This window comes from Tripterygium wilfordii, chromosome 2, assembly GCF_013401445.1.
Source record: "Tripterygium wilfordii isolate XIE 37 chromosome 2, ASM1340144v1, whole genome shotgun sequence".
Taxonomy (NCBI): domain Eukaryota; kingdom Viridiplantae; phylum Streptophyta; class Magnoliopsida; order Celastrales; family Celastraceae; genus Tripterygium; species Tripterygium wilfordii.
Genome location: NC_052233.1, coordinates 137,028 through 150,907, shown reverse-complemented (window position 1 = coordinate 150,907; position 13,880 = coordinate 137,028). Strand labels below are relative to the sequence as shown.

At 37.9% G+C, this 13,880-nt stretch overlaps 2 protein-coding genes across 3 annotated transcripts; both read left to right on the top strand.

The window, feature by feature from the left end:
- The first annotated feature begins 553 nt into the window (after positions 1-553).
- LOC120015883 (ubiquitin domain-containing protein DSK2a-like) lies at positions 554-5,479 on the top strand. Its single transcript, XM_038868376.1, has 8 exons — positions 554-1,042; positions 2,627-3,406; positions 3,489-3,700; positions 3,804-3,917; positions 4,236-4,294; positions 4,549-4,577; positions 4,805-4,894; positions 5,000-5,479. The coding sequence occupies exons 1-8, from the start codon at positions 799-801 to the stop codon at positions 5,146-5,148; spliced, it is 1,677 nt and encodes a 558-aa protein (XP_038724304.1). The 5' UTR covers positions 554-798; the 3' UTR covers positions 5,149-5,479.
- A 3,430-nt stretch (positions 5,480-8,909) lies between these two features.
- Positions 8,910-13,864, top strand: LOC120013755 (protein NLP2-like). 2 transcript variants are annotated; one of them, XM_038865694.1, is made up of 5 exons: positions 8,910-9,148; positions 9,819-10,736; positions 11,336-11,383; positions 11,471-12,479; positions 12,803-13,864. In XM_038865694.1, the coding sequence occupies exons 2-5, from the start codon at positions 9,861-9,863 to the stop codon at positions 13,645-13,647; spliced, it is 2,778 nt and encodes a 925-aa protein (XP_038721622.1). In that variant the 5' UTR covers positions 8,910-9,148; positions 9,819-9,860; the 3' UTR covers positions 13,648-13,864. The 2 variants fall into 2 exon arrangements, with proteins under 2 accessions (XP_038721622.1, XP_038721617.1); XM_038865689.1 differs by having other exon boundaries at positions 9,651-10,736.
- Positions 13,865-13,880: the final 16 nt, after the last annotated feature.

Here is a 13,880-nt window from a genome sequence, read left to right as displayed (position 1 = left end):
CAACAACCACGGACCCGACTTGGATAGCAATCTGAAAGTAATCACATGGAGGCACAACAACATCAAATAATTTCAATTAAATGTACCATACCATTATTATGCATGACTTTGTCAAACATATGACACATGAGCATAAATGAGAATATAGTTGCGGTGGTGTTGTATTCTCGTTAATATTCTCATAAACTCATGTAATCGATTTCAAAATTTTGGGATAAAGGCTTTGATCATCATCACTACCATTACCATACCATATGTAAGCTTAAACATAATCAAACACAACTAAGTAACTAACAAACAAAACAAATCAAATCAAATCAGTAAACACAACAAAGTGCCCAATGGGCCCCAGATGAAATCTAATATAATACCAGACTCTTTGTACAATGGACTAAGCCCAAATACCACCACCTGGTTCTGGCCCAAGATTCCCGAGTCATGCATCCGGGTTTCGAGACCATTTATTTTGCCAGCTGCCGGTAGGCGATTGGTTTGCCTGATAAATTGTTAGAAAAAGGAATAATAAGAAAATTATTTAAGGCAGAAGCAGAAGAAGAAGAAGAATATGCGAAGGAAAGCGTAGAGAATCTGTGTCTGCCGTGTTTGCTGGTCTTTAAATTAATCCTTATTCTCTCTTCTTCGGTTTTCTGTTTTTCAATTTCGCGAATCTGTCTTGATTTCTGAATTCGATACTTTTATTTAATTCCACTCAATCGAAGACAATCGCGCACAAGCCACAACTGTTATAGTCGGGATTCGATTAGTTTTGGGGCTTAGGTTTGTTTATTGAAGACCAACATGGGAGCGGATGGCGATTCGAGCGACTCAAAACTCGCTGCTACTGGCTGTGGTGAAGAAGAGGGAGTGACGATTAACATTCGGTGCTCCAACGGTTCCAAATTTACGGTGAGGACGACCCTTGAATCGACTGTTGGGGCTTTCAAGGTCCTGTTGGCGCAGAATTGTGACATACCAGCTGAACAGCAGAGGCTGATTTATAAGGGTCGCATCTTGAAAGATGATCAAACCCTTGAAAGCTTTGGTAAGCTTGTTTTTTTGTCAATGTTGAGCAAATTTCGTCATTATGATTTTAGAATTAATTTCTTGTTCCTGTGTTGTATTATGATTTGGGCGCTTGCTTTTGTGTGTTTAGTGGACTTTTGCGGTTTAGAAATATATGATTTTGTTGTTTTAAGGGATTTCCTTGTATAGGAATCTGTTCTGATATCTACTTTTACTAGTAAGTATTAAAAGCATATATTTTGTTTGATACTGTTTTATGTATCTTAAGGTAATGCCGCAATTGGTACCAATTATTGATAATAGATGCTTGTGCATTCACGAGTTTGTTACCACATTTTGCTGTTTATGAGAGCTCTATTGTATGTCTCATATAGCCGAGTGAGCTGTTACCTAATCTCAACGGTAAACTTTCCTTTATCGTTAGGCACGTGGAACATTGATTCTTGGTTAACCACGTCCATTTACAGTTGTTCCTATAATTATTATATTGGGCTTGAAAAATTCGTGATATTTTGGGCTTGAAAAATACATGATTGATTCTGATTTTTGATAATCGATGCTTTTGGATTCGTGAATTTGTTACCCCATTTTTAGGTTAATTTAGTATTGCAGACACATGTTATTATAATGTTATCTTTTTTTGGCCAGAGAGCTTGTGTGTTATGTTCAATGGCGTGTTCTGTGTTGAAATTCGTTTTTATGGTGGGAGGGAAAAGTGAGTATATCCCTGATACTGTCCATTATTATGTGATTCTGTGTCCTTCCTTCAGCCTTCTAGATGTGTTTGCTTCTATAGTTTCTGTCCAGTTGTCTCATTATTCATCACCAAAAACTAAAACTGTAGACAGCTGTTGCTATACGGATACTGGGGCTATCATTCAATATGTTTTTGTGTGTGTGTTTGCACGTATCTTATTAAAGTGCTGACCGAAAATTTAAGTTGTCTTGCATGTTGTATACTCTGGCTACTGAATCCTAATTTTAAGTTGTTTCATTGAATCATTTATCTTACAATTTATGCTCCTATCCCTTGTTAATTTCATTTTGAAATATGAATTTCCTGGTTTGTGGCTCGCCATGAAATGAAGAATTTCGTTGTTCCATCATTCTTATCATAAAATCATTTTTTTATAAGTATTTTCATCATGAAATCAATGTGTGTGAAATTTGACTTTGTGATTGTGATGTTCTAAATGGCAAAAGAATCCACTTAGTAAGCTCCTAATACTTGTCATTCAAGATTCATATAAACTCTGAGTATCACCAGTAGTTAAAGAGGTCAAACTCCTCACCGCCCTGCCTTAGGGCTGAGGTTTGACTTGCCATTCCCATTATAGGATCAGTGAAAAGGGGGCCAAATCTAAGTATTTTAGATTAAAGCTTTGATGATAGTTAAGTGCCTACTCTAAAGTATTTTGGCACGTATCTTATCTTTTTTTCCCCTATGGTAAATTGCATGTTCACGTGAGGGAGTGTATTACTGGATATTTTCAGTCTTATTGGCAGTTGTTAATTGATGAAGGATGACAGTTTCTGGCATTATGTATCAGTGGCCCTTTTACCAAACGAGAGTGACCTCTCTCTCCCTTCTATTTTAATGAAGGTTTGCAGGGTGATCACACTGTTCACATGGTTCGCGGTTTTGCACCTGCTTCATCAGCACCACCACCTGCTGCTACCGCAGTTAATGCTGGAACTCCAAACACTGCGCCAGGTGTTACCCGAGGTGTTGGTTCGAATGATGGTGGGGGCTTTGGAAGTACTGACCTTGAAGCATCACTGTTTCCTGGACTTGGCCTTAATGCACTTGGTGGTGGTGGTGCATCTGGTTTATTTGGTGCTGGACTGCCAGAGTTCGAACAAGTTCAGCAACAAATGACTCAGAACCCCAACATGATGAGAGATATAATGAACATGCCTGCCATACAGAATCTTATGAATAATCCTGAGTTAATGCGCACATTAGTTATGAACAATCCACAGATGCGCGAGATTATTGACCGAAATCCGGAGCTTGGACATATACTGAATGATCCTGGTATTCTCCGACAGACAGTGGAAGCTGCTAGAAACCCTGAACTCATGCGTGAGATGATGCGAAACACTGACAGGGCTATGAGTAATATTGAATCTTCTCCTGAGGGTTTCAATATGCTCAGGCGCATGTATGAAAATGTTCATGAACCATTTCTGAATGCCACAACAAATGCAGGAAATGACTCGGGCACAAATCCATTTGCAGCTCTACTGGGAAACCAAGGTGGCACACAAGTCAGGGATGCATCTAGATCTAACAATCCTTCAACTCATGGTTCTGAAACAACTACTGAGCACAATGTTCCTAATTCAAACCCGCTTCCCAATCCTTGGAGCAATACTGGTGGTAGGATTCTTAGAGCTTATTGTTGTTGTTATCTAGTCACAAATGTTACTAAGGAAGCATATATATGTATGTAATTTTTCAGGGGGGACACAGGGAAACACTACCACAAGGTCAAGCCCTACTGGGGATGCAAGGATACCGGGTGTTGGTGGCCTTGGGGGACTTAGTTTTCAAGGGTCAGAAAGCACGTTTGGAGGCATGCCAGATGCTGCTCAGATGAACCAATTATTGCAGAATCCGGCTGTGTCACAGATGATGCAAAGTATGCTCTCCAATCCCCAGTACATGAATCAGGTATAATGGATGGAAAGTTTATTCAATTGATGTTAATCTTGAAGCTTAGATGATTATATTCTTATACTGGGTTAGTATTTTAAGAAGTTAACTTTTATCTTAGATACTTAATTTCAATCCTCAACTTCGTGGAATGATGGATTTGAATCCTCAATTGAGAGAAATGATGCAGAACCCTGAGTTTCTTCGTCAGTTATCTTCCCCTGAAACAATGCAGGTACACCATTCTGCCTCTCTCTCTCTCTCTTCTCCCATAGCGTTGTCCCTCTTCCAATCCAAACTTATGCACATGCTGATTGATATTTATGTGAACATGTGTGTGTGCATGTTTCTGTGTTTATATATTGGAAATTTGATGTAGGTTTGTTAATTAATATATATCTTCACTGTGGTACATCTAGTCTTGTCATAATAAACAGTAATTGTTTCGACTTGAGGGGCATGGCATTATTTTGTCTCTGAATATTGTTACATGTGATGTTTCCGTGCAGTTCAATTATGCTTGACCATTTCCTTTTTGTCCTTTGTATTGCAGCAAATGCTTGCTTTACAACAGTCCCGTATGTCTCAAATCAATCGGCAGCCATCATCCCAGTAAGTTTGAATTTCCTCTCTAATTGTATGATTTGATGGCTGAAGCCTTATTGCCAATTTATTGATGAAAGGCACCTGGGTTCCACCCTTTTGCAAGAGCTTGCAGTAGTAAATCTATGGCACCTAATAACGCATTTTCATTTATAAATTCCCAGTTTCCCACTTGACCAAAAACATTTTTATATATAATTGTGTTTTACATTTTTGGTGATTATTACTGCTCTATTCACTTGTCATGTGCTGTACTCTTGCAGGGAACCCACACAGCCAGGTGCTACTACAGGTACGAAGCAATTGAAAAGAAAAAAAGTTATTGGAGTAGCTCTTATAGGCAATTTGATGTGCTTGCCTGAGCTAGTGAGCTCTCCCCCAAAATTTTTCTAGAGTTGCTGTGCCTCTTGATAGTGTCATCTCTCTGCCTTCCTTTTCTTTTTTTTTTTTAATTTCCTTCTATCTTTTCCCTCCTCCTCCCCATGGTACACTTTTATGTTGACTGTGTTTAATTAACAGGAGCACCCAACAGTAATGGGTTGGAGTTGTTGATGAACATGTTTGGCGCTCTTGGAGCTGGTGGCTTGACAGCTCCAAACCAGCCTGATGGTTAGAATAACCATGCACCCTCTATTGAGTTTTGTCGTAAACTTAAAATATTTGATTGTCGGTACGTTTTTGCCACTACTGAGAACATAAGCATTGTTTTTGTAGTACCACCAGAGGAACTCTATGCAACTCAGTTGTCTCAGCTACAAGAAATGGGTTTTTTTGACACCCAAGAGAATATTAGGGCTTTGCGTGCTACTTCTGGGAATGTCCATGCTGCAGTTGAACGCCTTTTGGGAAATCCTGGACAATGAAGTTTTAAATTTCTGTGCTTTTAAACTTGCAGAAAATCTCATGGACTTGTAGGATTAGTCAATTTGGACAGTGTCATCCTCAGAAGCAAGCTATGCCAACACTTGCAGAAATCCATTTCGGCTGTGTTCAATAAACAAGTGCACACCTTATATAGCTGTGAACCTGTGGATATGAGCTTATTTATGCATACTGGATTTATTGGCTCCCATCTCTTATCTTTCCCCCTTTACATACAATGTTCTATTTGACTAGTTTTGTGAGGGCTGTTAATGATGTGTACCATCTTAATAGATATATTTATACATGTGAAATTGAATCTTGTCTTGTGCATACCAATTTGTTGATTTATAAGCAGCTTCTTTTTTTTTTGACCGAGGGTGCATCAAAATGATCCCGGGTATGTAAGGCAAAGGTTTCATCATGGGGTGCTAAATGGGTTTGACAGAAGAAATGTCCTATAGTCTTGCTGTGTGAAGGTGGCTCAAGATTTCATTTGTGAGGGTGACTCCATAATTTATTTTTATGAACCTCCCTATGTGAACCCCAGGTGGATTTTCAGACAATCTTGTATTTTGTTTCCTTTCTGGAGGACTGATGACTGATGCTAGTTTCTCGACCAACAAAATTTGTTAACAAGTGCTGCTCGGACAAGAGTCGCAGGTAAAGATGGTGGTAGGATAAGGGGAGGTAGTGCTGGTTTTTTTTTTTTGGGGGGGGGGGGGTGTGGAAAGTAACTTTGAAGGATCAAGTCTCCCTCTTATTAGAAGAGTTAACTCTAACTGCATCACAACTAATTGTTGTGGAACAGGAAGTGACATTTCATTGGAAAGGAGAGGGGAGCACAAAGAAGCATAAGCCTCGATAAAAGACCAAAGCTAGTACTAGGAGAATGCCACTCACACTTCCAATAATACAGGCTACATCATCCAACTCAATGACTGATTTTGGACATTTATCTTGTACAAACGATGAATATAATGTTTATCATAGTTGTACGAGTCTCATTTCGTTCTGTAATTTTTTGAAAAATTAATTTTATTTTCTGTGTTCACAATTGTCAGCAATGTAACCGTTAATCAACACAAGCATAAAAAAGTTGTAGGAGACTTTTATACGCCAGGCAAGCGGGTTGATTGGTCGAACATTAAAATTTTGTCCAACTTATTAGAGTGGAACAAATTTAAACTTTAAGCTACTAAGTTATAATGTTGAATATTCTATGATCGAGTTGGAACGTACCAACACTTATACAGATTGTATGAAGTAGTTTTGGGAGAAGACTCTATAAGAAGTCTTATGTAGGCCAGTTCTAATTTGTGTTAGGCAAGAGCAACATGGTTTGCAGGTTTTGAGTGACATGCAATTCAATGGTCCACAAAGTAAGGTTCAGTTTGAAATTTAAGACGACAGTAGTTAGACTTTCTTGATTACATATAAATAAATATATATTTGAGGACAGACGAATATGTGACCTAATAGTATAACTGCATACGTTTAATAGGTCCAACCAAAAGATTACATGCTCAATTTTAAAAACTTCTCCACGTTCCTCCCTTAACTTTCCACTACCAGCCACACATGAGAGAAAATGAAGCTGGAAAGCATAAATTAGGACGACATTGAGCCTTCCAATGACAGCAATAAACATAAATATATGTATCAACACCGTGTCCCATTTTTCAATAGCATATATGCTACCTATTGATGTACTAAACAACAATATTTTAGTTCAAATTCCAAGACAATTCTCAAATTATTGAACATTGGACAATTTTAACATTTTTGGGTGCACATAACTTCTACATCCTTCACTTTATATCGAAGTGACGCTAATACCCTTACAAATTAGGGTAAGGCTCATACAAGTCAAAATGTGAATTGCAATACAGAACTTCTTGTTGAACTTCTATATATCTCCTATTAGTAAAAGTATAATCAAATATCATCAACATTTCATATAGCATATCTATTACCATTTTTTTATCAGTATATATTGTCAAACAATAGTCCATGACTTTGCTAAATGAAACAATAAATATTATAATATTGTCAAAGCTTGTTGTGGGAATCATGTTCCTCTTTGCAGAGAGCTGTGGGGCACAGTGTTGTATTTTTCTTAGAAGCTAGAGCCTTATAATCAAAGACTCTTCAGCTATTGTTTATGTGAAACTTGGTGTCACTAATGCAAATCTAAGTACATGTTGAAAACACCCTCCTCCGGTTATGAAAAAGGAAAAGTATAACCATTAATTATTGGAATATTTGAGTTACAGTCATGATGTCAATATCTTTCTTTATCCATATATACCCTAATTTTTATATGCTGCCATTACTTTTCACGCAATACATCATCATCCACATCTTTTTTGGCTCACTTCACTAGTAGGGTCACAATTTTTTATTTTGAATTCAAATATATGTTCTATTATATAAAGTACTCTAGTTGGTTAATCCTCACAAATACTTGTGGAGAAGGATTTATTGCAAGCTAGCTGGAATTATGTTGAGGTTGTGGTGACGAACTCACCTTTTTAGGTCATTGTTATGACTGAAACCGAACATTCTACCGTAAATGAGTATTCCTATGGCCACACTCAATGAAAGCTTACTACGCTAGTTGCCCGCGTTCATCCTTTTCCGTTAAAAAGTAAAATAGTGGGTACTACACTTGAACAGATTATCTCACCATTAGTAGTTCTCTCTCCACTAGTAGTTCTCACTCTAGTTGCTGAAGCAACCTACGTGTATACTGTCTCCTCGCTCAATTGTCAATTATAGCTCACCTAGCTACTTGATATTCATATATTGTTGAAGATGTCATTGAATTCGATATATATATTTTCAATCTTTATTTTTCCTCTTTAATTCAGTATTATATATATGATGTATTTGTAATCTATTGAAGTAAAGGATTGCTCCCCAACAAAAAAGGGTAATCCTCATCGTCTCCTTCATGGATTCAAAAGTCAATGAATCTTGATATGAATATAAAATTCATGGATTATGTGTTATTCAACAATATGATGAATATTCTCTGTATCTTGTATCTCATTTTTAATTAATTTTGAGGTCATGTGATCATGTTCTCATTTTTTTTTCTTTTTTCCTCCTCAACTGTATATTCAATGTCAACTGCTTCCCTCTTATCTATATATCATTATACATACATACATTATTTCATAATTGGTATCTTGTTTATCAAAAAAATAAATGGTATCTTGCACTGTGTTTTCCCCAGAAGTAGCAAATGTAGGGCATGCCTGTGTTTTCTCCACCAAATCAAAATCAAAACACGTATGCACTCTCTATGTACTATAACTAATTGTAAATTTATAATAGCAGAAGATTATGTCAACAAAACTGTAGATTAGGTTTGATAAACTAAATAATATTAAATTGTGGGTTAAGGGTTAAATGCGGCAACTCGAGCAGGGAATTAATACAGAGGAAAACAGGGTCATGGTCCCCCTAAACACTCCAGAGCCACCTCAATTCAATTTGAACAACACATAGTGACCTTTCATCAAATGAAACTGAAAGAATGAAACAGGTTTAAATCTCAAGAATCTCTTCCACTAAAGCATGTCTTTTCTTCTCAATAATTTAATAAATAACAAGTTAGAGAATCTTAACTGAGAAACCCAACAGTACCATCGCCATATCAAATTAACCAAAGCATACATAAAAATAAATAGCCAATTTTTTTTCTCTTATTTTCTCCTGTTCTGTTTTTTTTCTCTCTCTCCATAGCTAGTGTATTGCATTTTCTCCTTCTTTTTTTTAGCTTTTATTTTTGTTGGGTACTGACGTACTGTTTCTTATGGTTTGCTGGGGTTTTTATAACAAGTACTCCTTTCCAAGAAGGAAATCTTTGTTATGTTGGGTCTGCTTCTTCTGCTTCTATTCCCTTTAGACTTTATTGAGTTTAGATTGCTTTTGCTTTTGATTGAGCATATACCCACCTAAGCCTGAGTTGTTCTTCAAGAATCTCTACACAAAGTGAGTTGCTTTCTTTCTTTTGTTTTTGCCTTTTTCTGTTTAGACCTCAATTTTTTTTAAAAAAAAAAAATTCCATTATTGTTCTCTTTGTTTTTCTTGTAAGTTCTCTGTTGGGCAGTGACCTCTTTGTAAGCTAAATGGTTGTGTGTTGTTAACTTACTTTCTTAATTTAGTTCAATTTGTGAGTATTGACATCATATTGGCGTTGAGAAAATGCATCTTCGGTGTTTTTTTTTCCTTTTCTTTTGGAGGGGTTTGTTTTGTGTTTTGTTCCTTTGTAGTTGTAATTATAATCTTTTTATGGCCTCAACTCAAGTCCTATTACTGATAGTTCTGCAAAGCAAACTGATTTAAATTATGGAATAATTTGAGTCAACCATAACTGTTAATTCTTAAATTAATGTACATATCTAATCCATTGTTTGTTCTTTGCATTATCTTGTTATATCAGTTTATGAAACTGTGCTAGGTTCCTTTTTCTGAAATGCATTTCTGATTGCAGTTCACTTCAAAACAATTTAATGTTGAAGATGTTTCTGCGACTCGGACAGATTGGGTTTTCTGATACAAGCGAAAGCAATCCATCCTGGAAGTTCCTCTTCTTGTTTTTCATATTCACTGTACTTTGTTTTGGGTCGTGATGATGTTTGTGATTATTCGGTTGTGATAGGATTCCTTAGATGCAAATTTGAAGAGGAAAAACCATCGAAATATGGAAGATGGTGCATTTACGGGTTCTGCTGTGGATTTGGATTTTATGGAAGAACTCTTTTCTGAAGGATGCTGGTTGGAGACCACTGATGCCTTCAACTTCTTGCAGCCGAACTCCTCAACCTCTGGTGCTCCTAGTGACCCGATGCAGTTTATGCCTCCTTTGCAATCAGGCACTAGTCATTTCATCCTAAATCCGATTCAGCAGGAAGAAACCGGAAAAGGGTTATCTGAGGATCCACCTCTGGTTTCTCCACAAATAGAAGAACTTGTCAAAGCTGACACTCAAAATCAGAATAATGCCAGGACCACCATCTCTTCAGGTCAATCTGAAGCTTTCTTGATTGATGACACTGAAGTAAACAGAAGATGGTGGATAGGGCCAAATGACTATCCGGGTCCTTCTTCCTCTGTGAAAGATAGACTAATGCAAGTTATTGGATACCTGAAAAACTTGACGAAAGATAGGAACGTCCTTATTCAGATATGGGTGCCTATAAAGAAAGAAGGCAAGCATGTCCTCACCACTAAGGACCAGCCTTACTCCCTCGATCTGAATTGCAAGGACCTTGAAAGTTATAGAAGTGTTTCTAATTCCTATCATTTTGCTGCTGAGGTAGATTCCAAAGACTTATATGGGTTGCCTGGCCGAGTATTTGTAGGGAAGTTGCCTGAATGGACTCCTGATGTTCGTTTCTTTAGAAGCGAGGAGTATCCCCGGGTTTACTATGCACAACAGTATAATGTCTGTGGGTCTCTTGCTCTTCCAGTTTTTGAACGAGGCAGTGGGACTTGCTTGGGTGTTATTGAAATCGTGACAACTACCCAAAACATTGACTATCGCCCAGATCTTGAAAGTGTCTGCAAAGCTCTTGAGGTCTCTCCTTTTCTCTACTTCTTCAGCATTTTCTTAAACAAGGTTCAGAAAATTCAAATACTGAACCAAAGAAGACATGAAAAGCAAAAGTGAATCATTCTTTTAATTGAAATATCAGAAAATATAACAGAATATTGACATAGCCTGTTATAATTCTTGTGTCGAAGTTTGATGTCCAATAATGGTTTACCGTCTGAAGTTTAGTATGTAAGCATCCTTATCTCATTATATTTTCAATTCAAAGCCAAAAATGGAGCTTACTATCATGATGCTCTTTGTTATCCATCTCTGTTCCCTTTTTGCCCAACCATAACCTCCTGGAATTTCTTCTGTTTTGTCATTTCATTTACAATTATATTAATTTTTTTTGCTGGAGAGGGGCTCGTAATTTTTTGATAAAGAAATTCTGATAGCAACCCCCTGGTTATTTATCTGCTTTTGTCATTTCATTTTAAATATTTCATCTTAATTATTAAATTAAGGACCTTTCAGAGGTGCCAATGGTTATTCTCCCTTTTTATATATCTTGTCCTAATTATGAACGAAGATAAGGGTTTCTCTCATCATGTTCTATTATTAATAACCACATTGATTTGCAGGCTGTTGATCTACAGAGCACTCAAGACTTCAGTCATCCTAGTTCAAAGGTGGGTTATGCTATCTTATGAACAATTATTTAAGCACGAGAGAGTTATGACATTCCTGAGATCCAAGTCTTGCTTTCTTCTACCCAGGCTTGCAATGATTTGTACCAAGCTGCTGTTCCGGAGCTATTAGAAATTCTTGGATATGTCTGTAAAACACACAGATTGCCATTAGCTCTAACATGGGCTCCTTGTAGTGCACACGGTGAAGGCGGAGGTTGGCATTCTGACGAGAACTATGCTTATTGTGTTTCCACTGTGGATTCTGCTTGCTTTGTTGCTGATCAAGAGCTTTTAGGATTCCATGTGGCTTGCTCTGAACACCATTTGTTTCGTGGTCGCGGGATTGTAGGGAGAGCATTTGCAACAAGAAAACAATGCTTTGCAACTGATGTGACTGCATTTAGGCAGACTGAATATCCTCTCTCTCACCATGCTAAAGTGTTCCAGCTTTGTGCTGCTGTAGCCATTCCCGTGCAAAGCATCTATTCTGCATCAGCTGAGTTTGTGTTGGAGTTCTTCTTGCCAAAGGATTGCCAGGACGTGGAAGACCAACAGCGGATCGTCAGCTCATTACCCTCTGCTATACAACAGGCCTGCCAAAGTTTATGTGTTGTCATGGATGATGATGTTGAGGTAGTAAACACATTTCCAATAAAGGAAATAGCACTGTTTTCCGATCAAAAAGTTAAAAAGGAAGAAAATCAGACGTGTATATCATCTTCTTCAAAAGAACCTTCTATGGAAGAGTCATCCTGGATTTCATGTATGATCGATGCCCAGCAGAAGGGTAAAAGTGTCTCTGTCTCATGGGAGTCTCAGAAAGAACCAAATGAAGGGTTCAAGGTCACAACCTATTGGGACGACAGTCATGAGGAGTTGCACCATAAACAAGCTTTTCCACACCTACAGCAATTTCCAGAAACTAAAAGGTGTGTCGAAGGTGGTGGAGATTCTTCTACTGCTGGTGGCCCTGGCAATCAAGGCAGCAGAAGAGCAGTCGAAAGGAGACGGAGCAAGTCAGAGAAGACAATCAGCTTGCAAGTTCTTCGACAATATTTTTCCGGGACCCTTAAAGATGCTGCAAAGAGTATTGGCGGTAGGGAATTATTAACTACCCCTGGAATTCACCTAATTTTATTTTACCTCTTCGGTCAAATAATTAATCCAAGGATAATATTTGGTATAGGGACTTAAAACCTTTGTCCATATAATCTTGGCATTAGCTTGGAAGGACATACATGCTATACCATAGTTACCATGAAGTCTGAATATAATTTATCGACCAATTCCAGATTGATAGTGTTTTCTACTTTCCTTCTTATGTGTTTCTTTTGCATTTTCAAACTACCTGAATATCTGCAAAATTTTATTCCAAGGAGCTTATATTAATTTGCTTCTATGATTTGGTATCAACTGCAGTGTGCCCGACTACCCTGAAGAGGATATGTAGGCAACATGGGATCACCAGATGGCCTTCTCGAAAGATAAACAAGGTTGGACATTCTTTGAGGAAGCTCCAACTAGTCATTGACTCAGTTCAAGGTGGTATTCAAATTGGATCATTCTACTCAAGCTTTCCGGAATTGAACTTTTCTGAGAACCACCCTTGTTCATCTGTGAATGCAACTGACCAATCAAACCCTCCACCTGAAACTGCCGTAATCGACCCTGGAGCCGCAGTTTCAAACTCGCATTCCTCTTCATGCAGTCACAGTTCTGGTTTAAGTTGTTCCACTGGCGCAAAGGAGCTCACTGCTGCTAAGGTCGCCTCAGGTGGTAGAGATGCAATAGCAGAAGCTGGAGGAGTTTTGAAGAGAGCTCGCAGTGATGTAGAGCTATTTTCCTTGAGCGTAGAGGAACCAAAGCTTCTTGCAAGATCCCAGAGCCAGAAGACATTCGGTGAGCATGCTATTCTCGAGTCCCTTCCCCCGTCGCCAAAAAGTAGTGGCCATAACTTTGCTGGTACCTTTAGAGTTAAAGCCACTTTTGGTGAAGAAAGAGTTCGTTTCAGTTTGCAACCAAACTGGAGTTTCATGGACTTGCGACAAGAGATTGTAAGACGTTTCAATTTAGCCGATGTCGACAGTATCCGCCTCAAGTATTTGGATGATGATTCTGAGTGGGTTTTGTTGACATGCGATGCTGACCTCGAGGAATGTATAGATATCTACAGATTGTCTCAAAGCCGCACAATCAAAATCTCCGTTCATTATGCTTCTCAACCGATTCTTGGAAGTTCATTTCAAAGAACCGTCCCTCCTTGACACCATGTGCAGTTACTATCAGGTGTTGTGTTTCGGATAAAGTTTTTATTATAACTTTTGTTGAATGTTGCAGAGATAGCAGCAGGTGGAAATACTTTGAGATCTGTGAATGTTACATCTTCATTTATACTTTCAAAATAAGCTTTTTGAATGGATCAACAGCTTTGGAGGGATTCCATTGAAAGGTTGATTTTTTTTTGCTGCTTTATTCCCTGCAATTGCGACATGATCGA

What these genes read in the sequence shown, in the direction of transcription:
- LOC120015883 (XM_038868376.1), top strand. Translation starts at nt 799, where the DNA reads ATGGGAGCGGATGGCGATTCGAGCGACTCAAAACTCGCTGCTACTGGC. An exon ending in ATCCCCAGTACATGAATCAG is followed by an intron (nt 3,701 to 3,803) that starts GTATAATGGATG and finishes CTTTTATCTTAG; the next exon opens with ATACTTAATTTCAATCCTCA. An exon ending in ACAGCCAGGTGCTACTACAG is followed by an intron (nt 4,578 to 4,804) that starts GTACGAAGCAAT and finishes TTTAATTAACAG; the next exon opens with GAGCACCCAACAGTAATGGG.
- LOC120013755 (XM_038865694.1), top strand. Translation starts at nt 9,861, where the DNA reads ATGGAAGATGGTGCATTTACGGGTTCTGCTGTGGATTTGGATTTTATG. An exon ending in GTGTCTGCAAAGCTCTTGAG is followed by an intron (nt 10,737 to 11,335) that starts GTCTCTCCTTTT and finishes ATTGATTTGCAG; the next exon opens with GCTGTTGATCTACAGAGCAC. An exon ending in TCAGTCATCCTAGTTCAAAG is followed by an intron (nt 11,384 to 11,470) that starts GTGGGTTATGCT and finishes TCTTCTACCCAG; the next exon opens with GCTTGCAATGATTTGTACCA.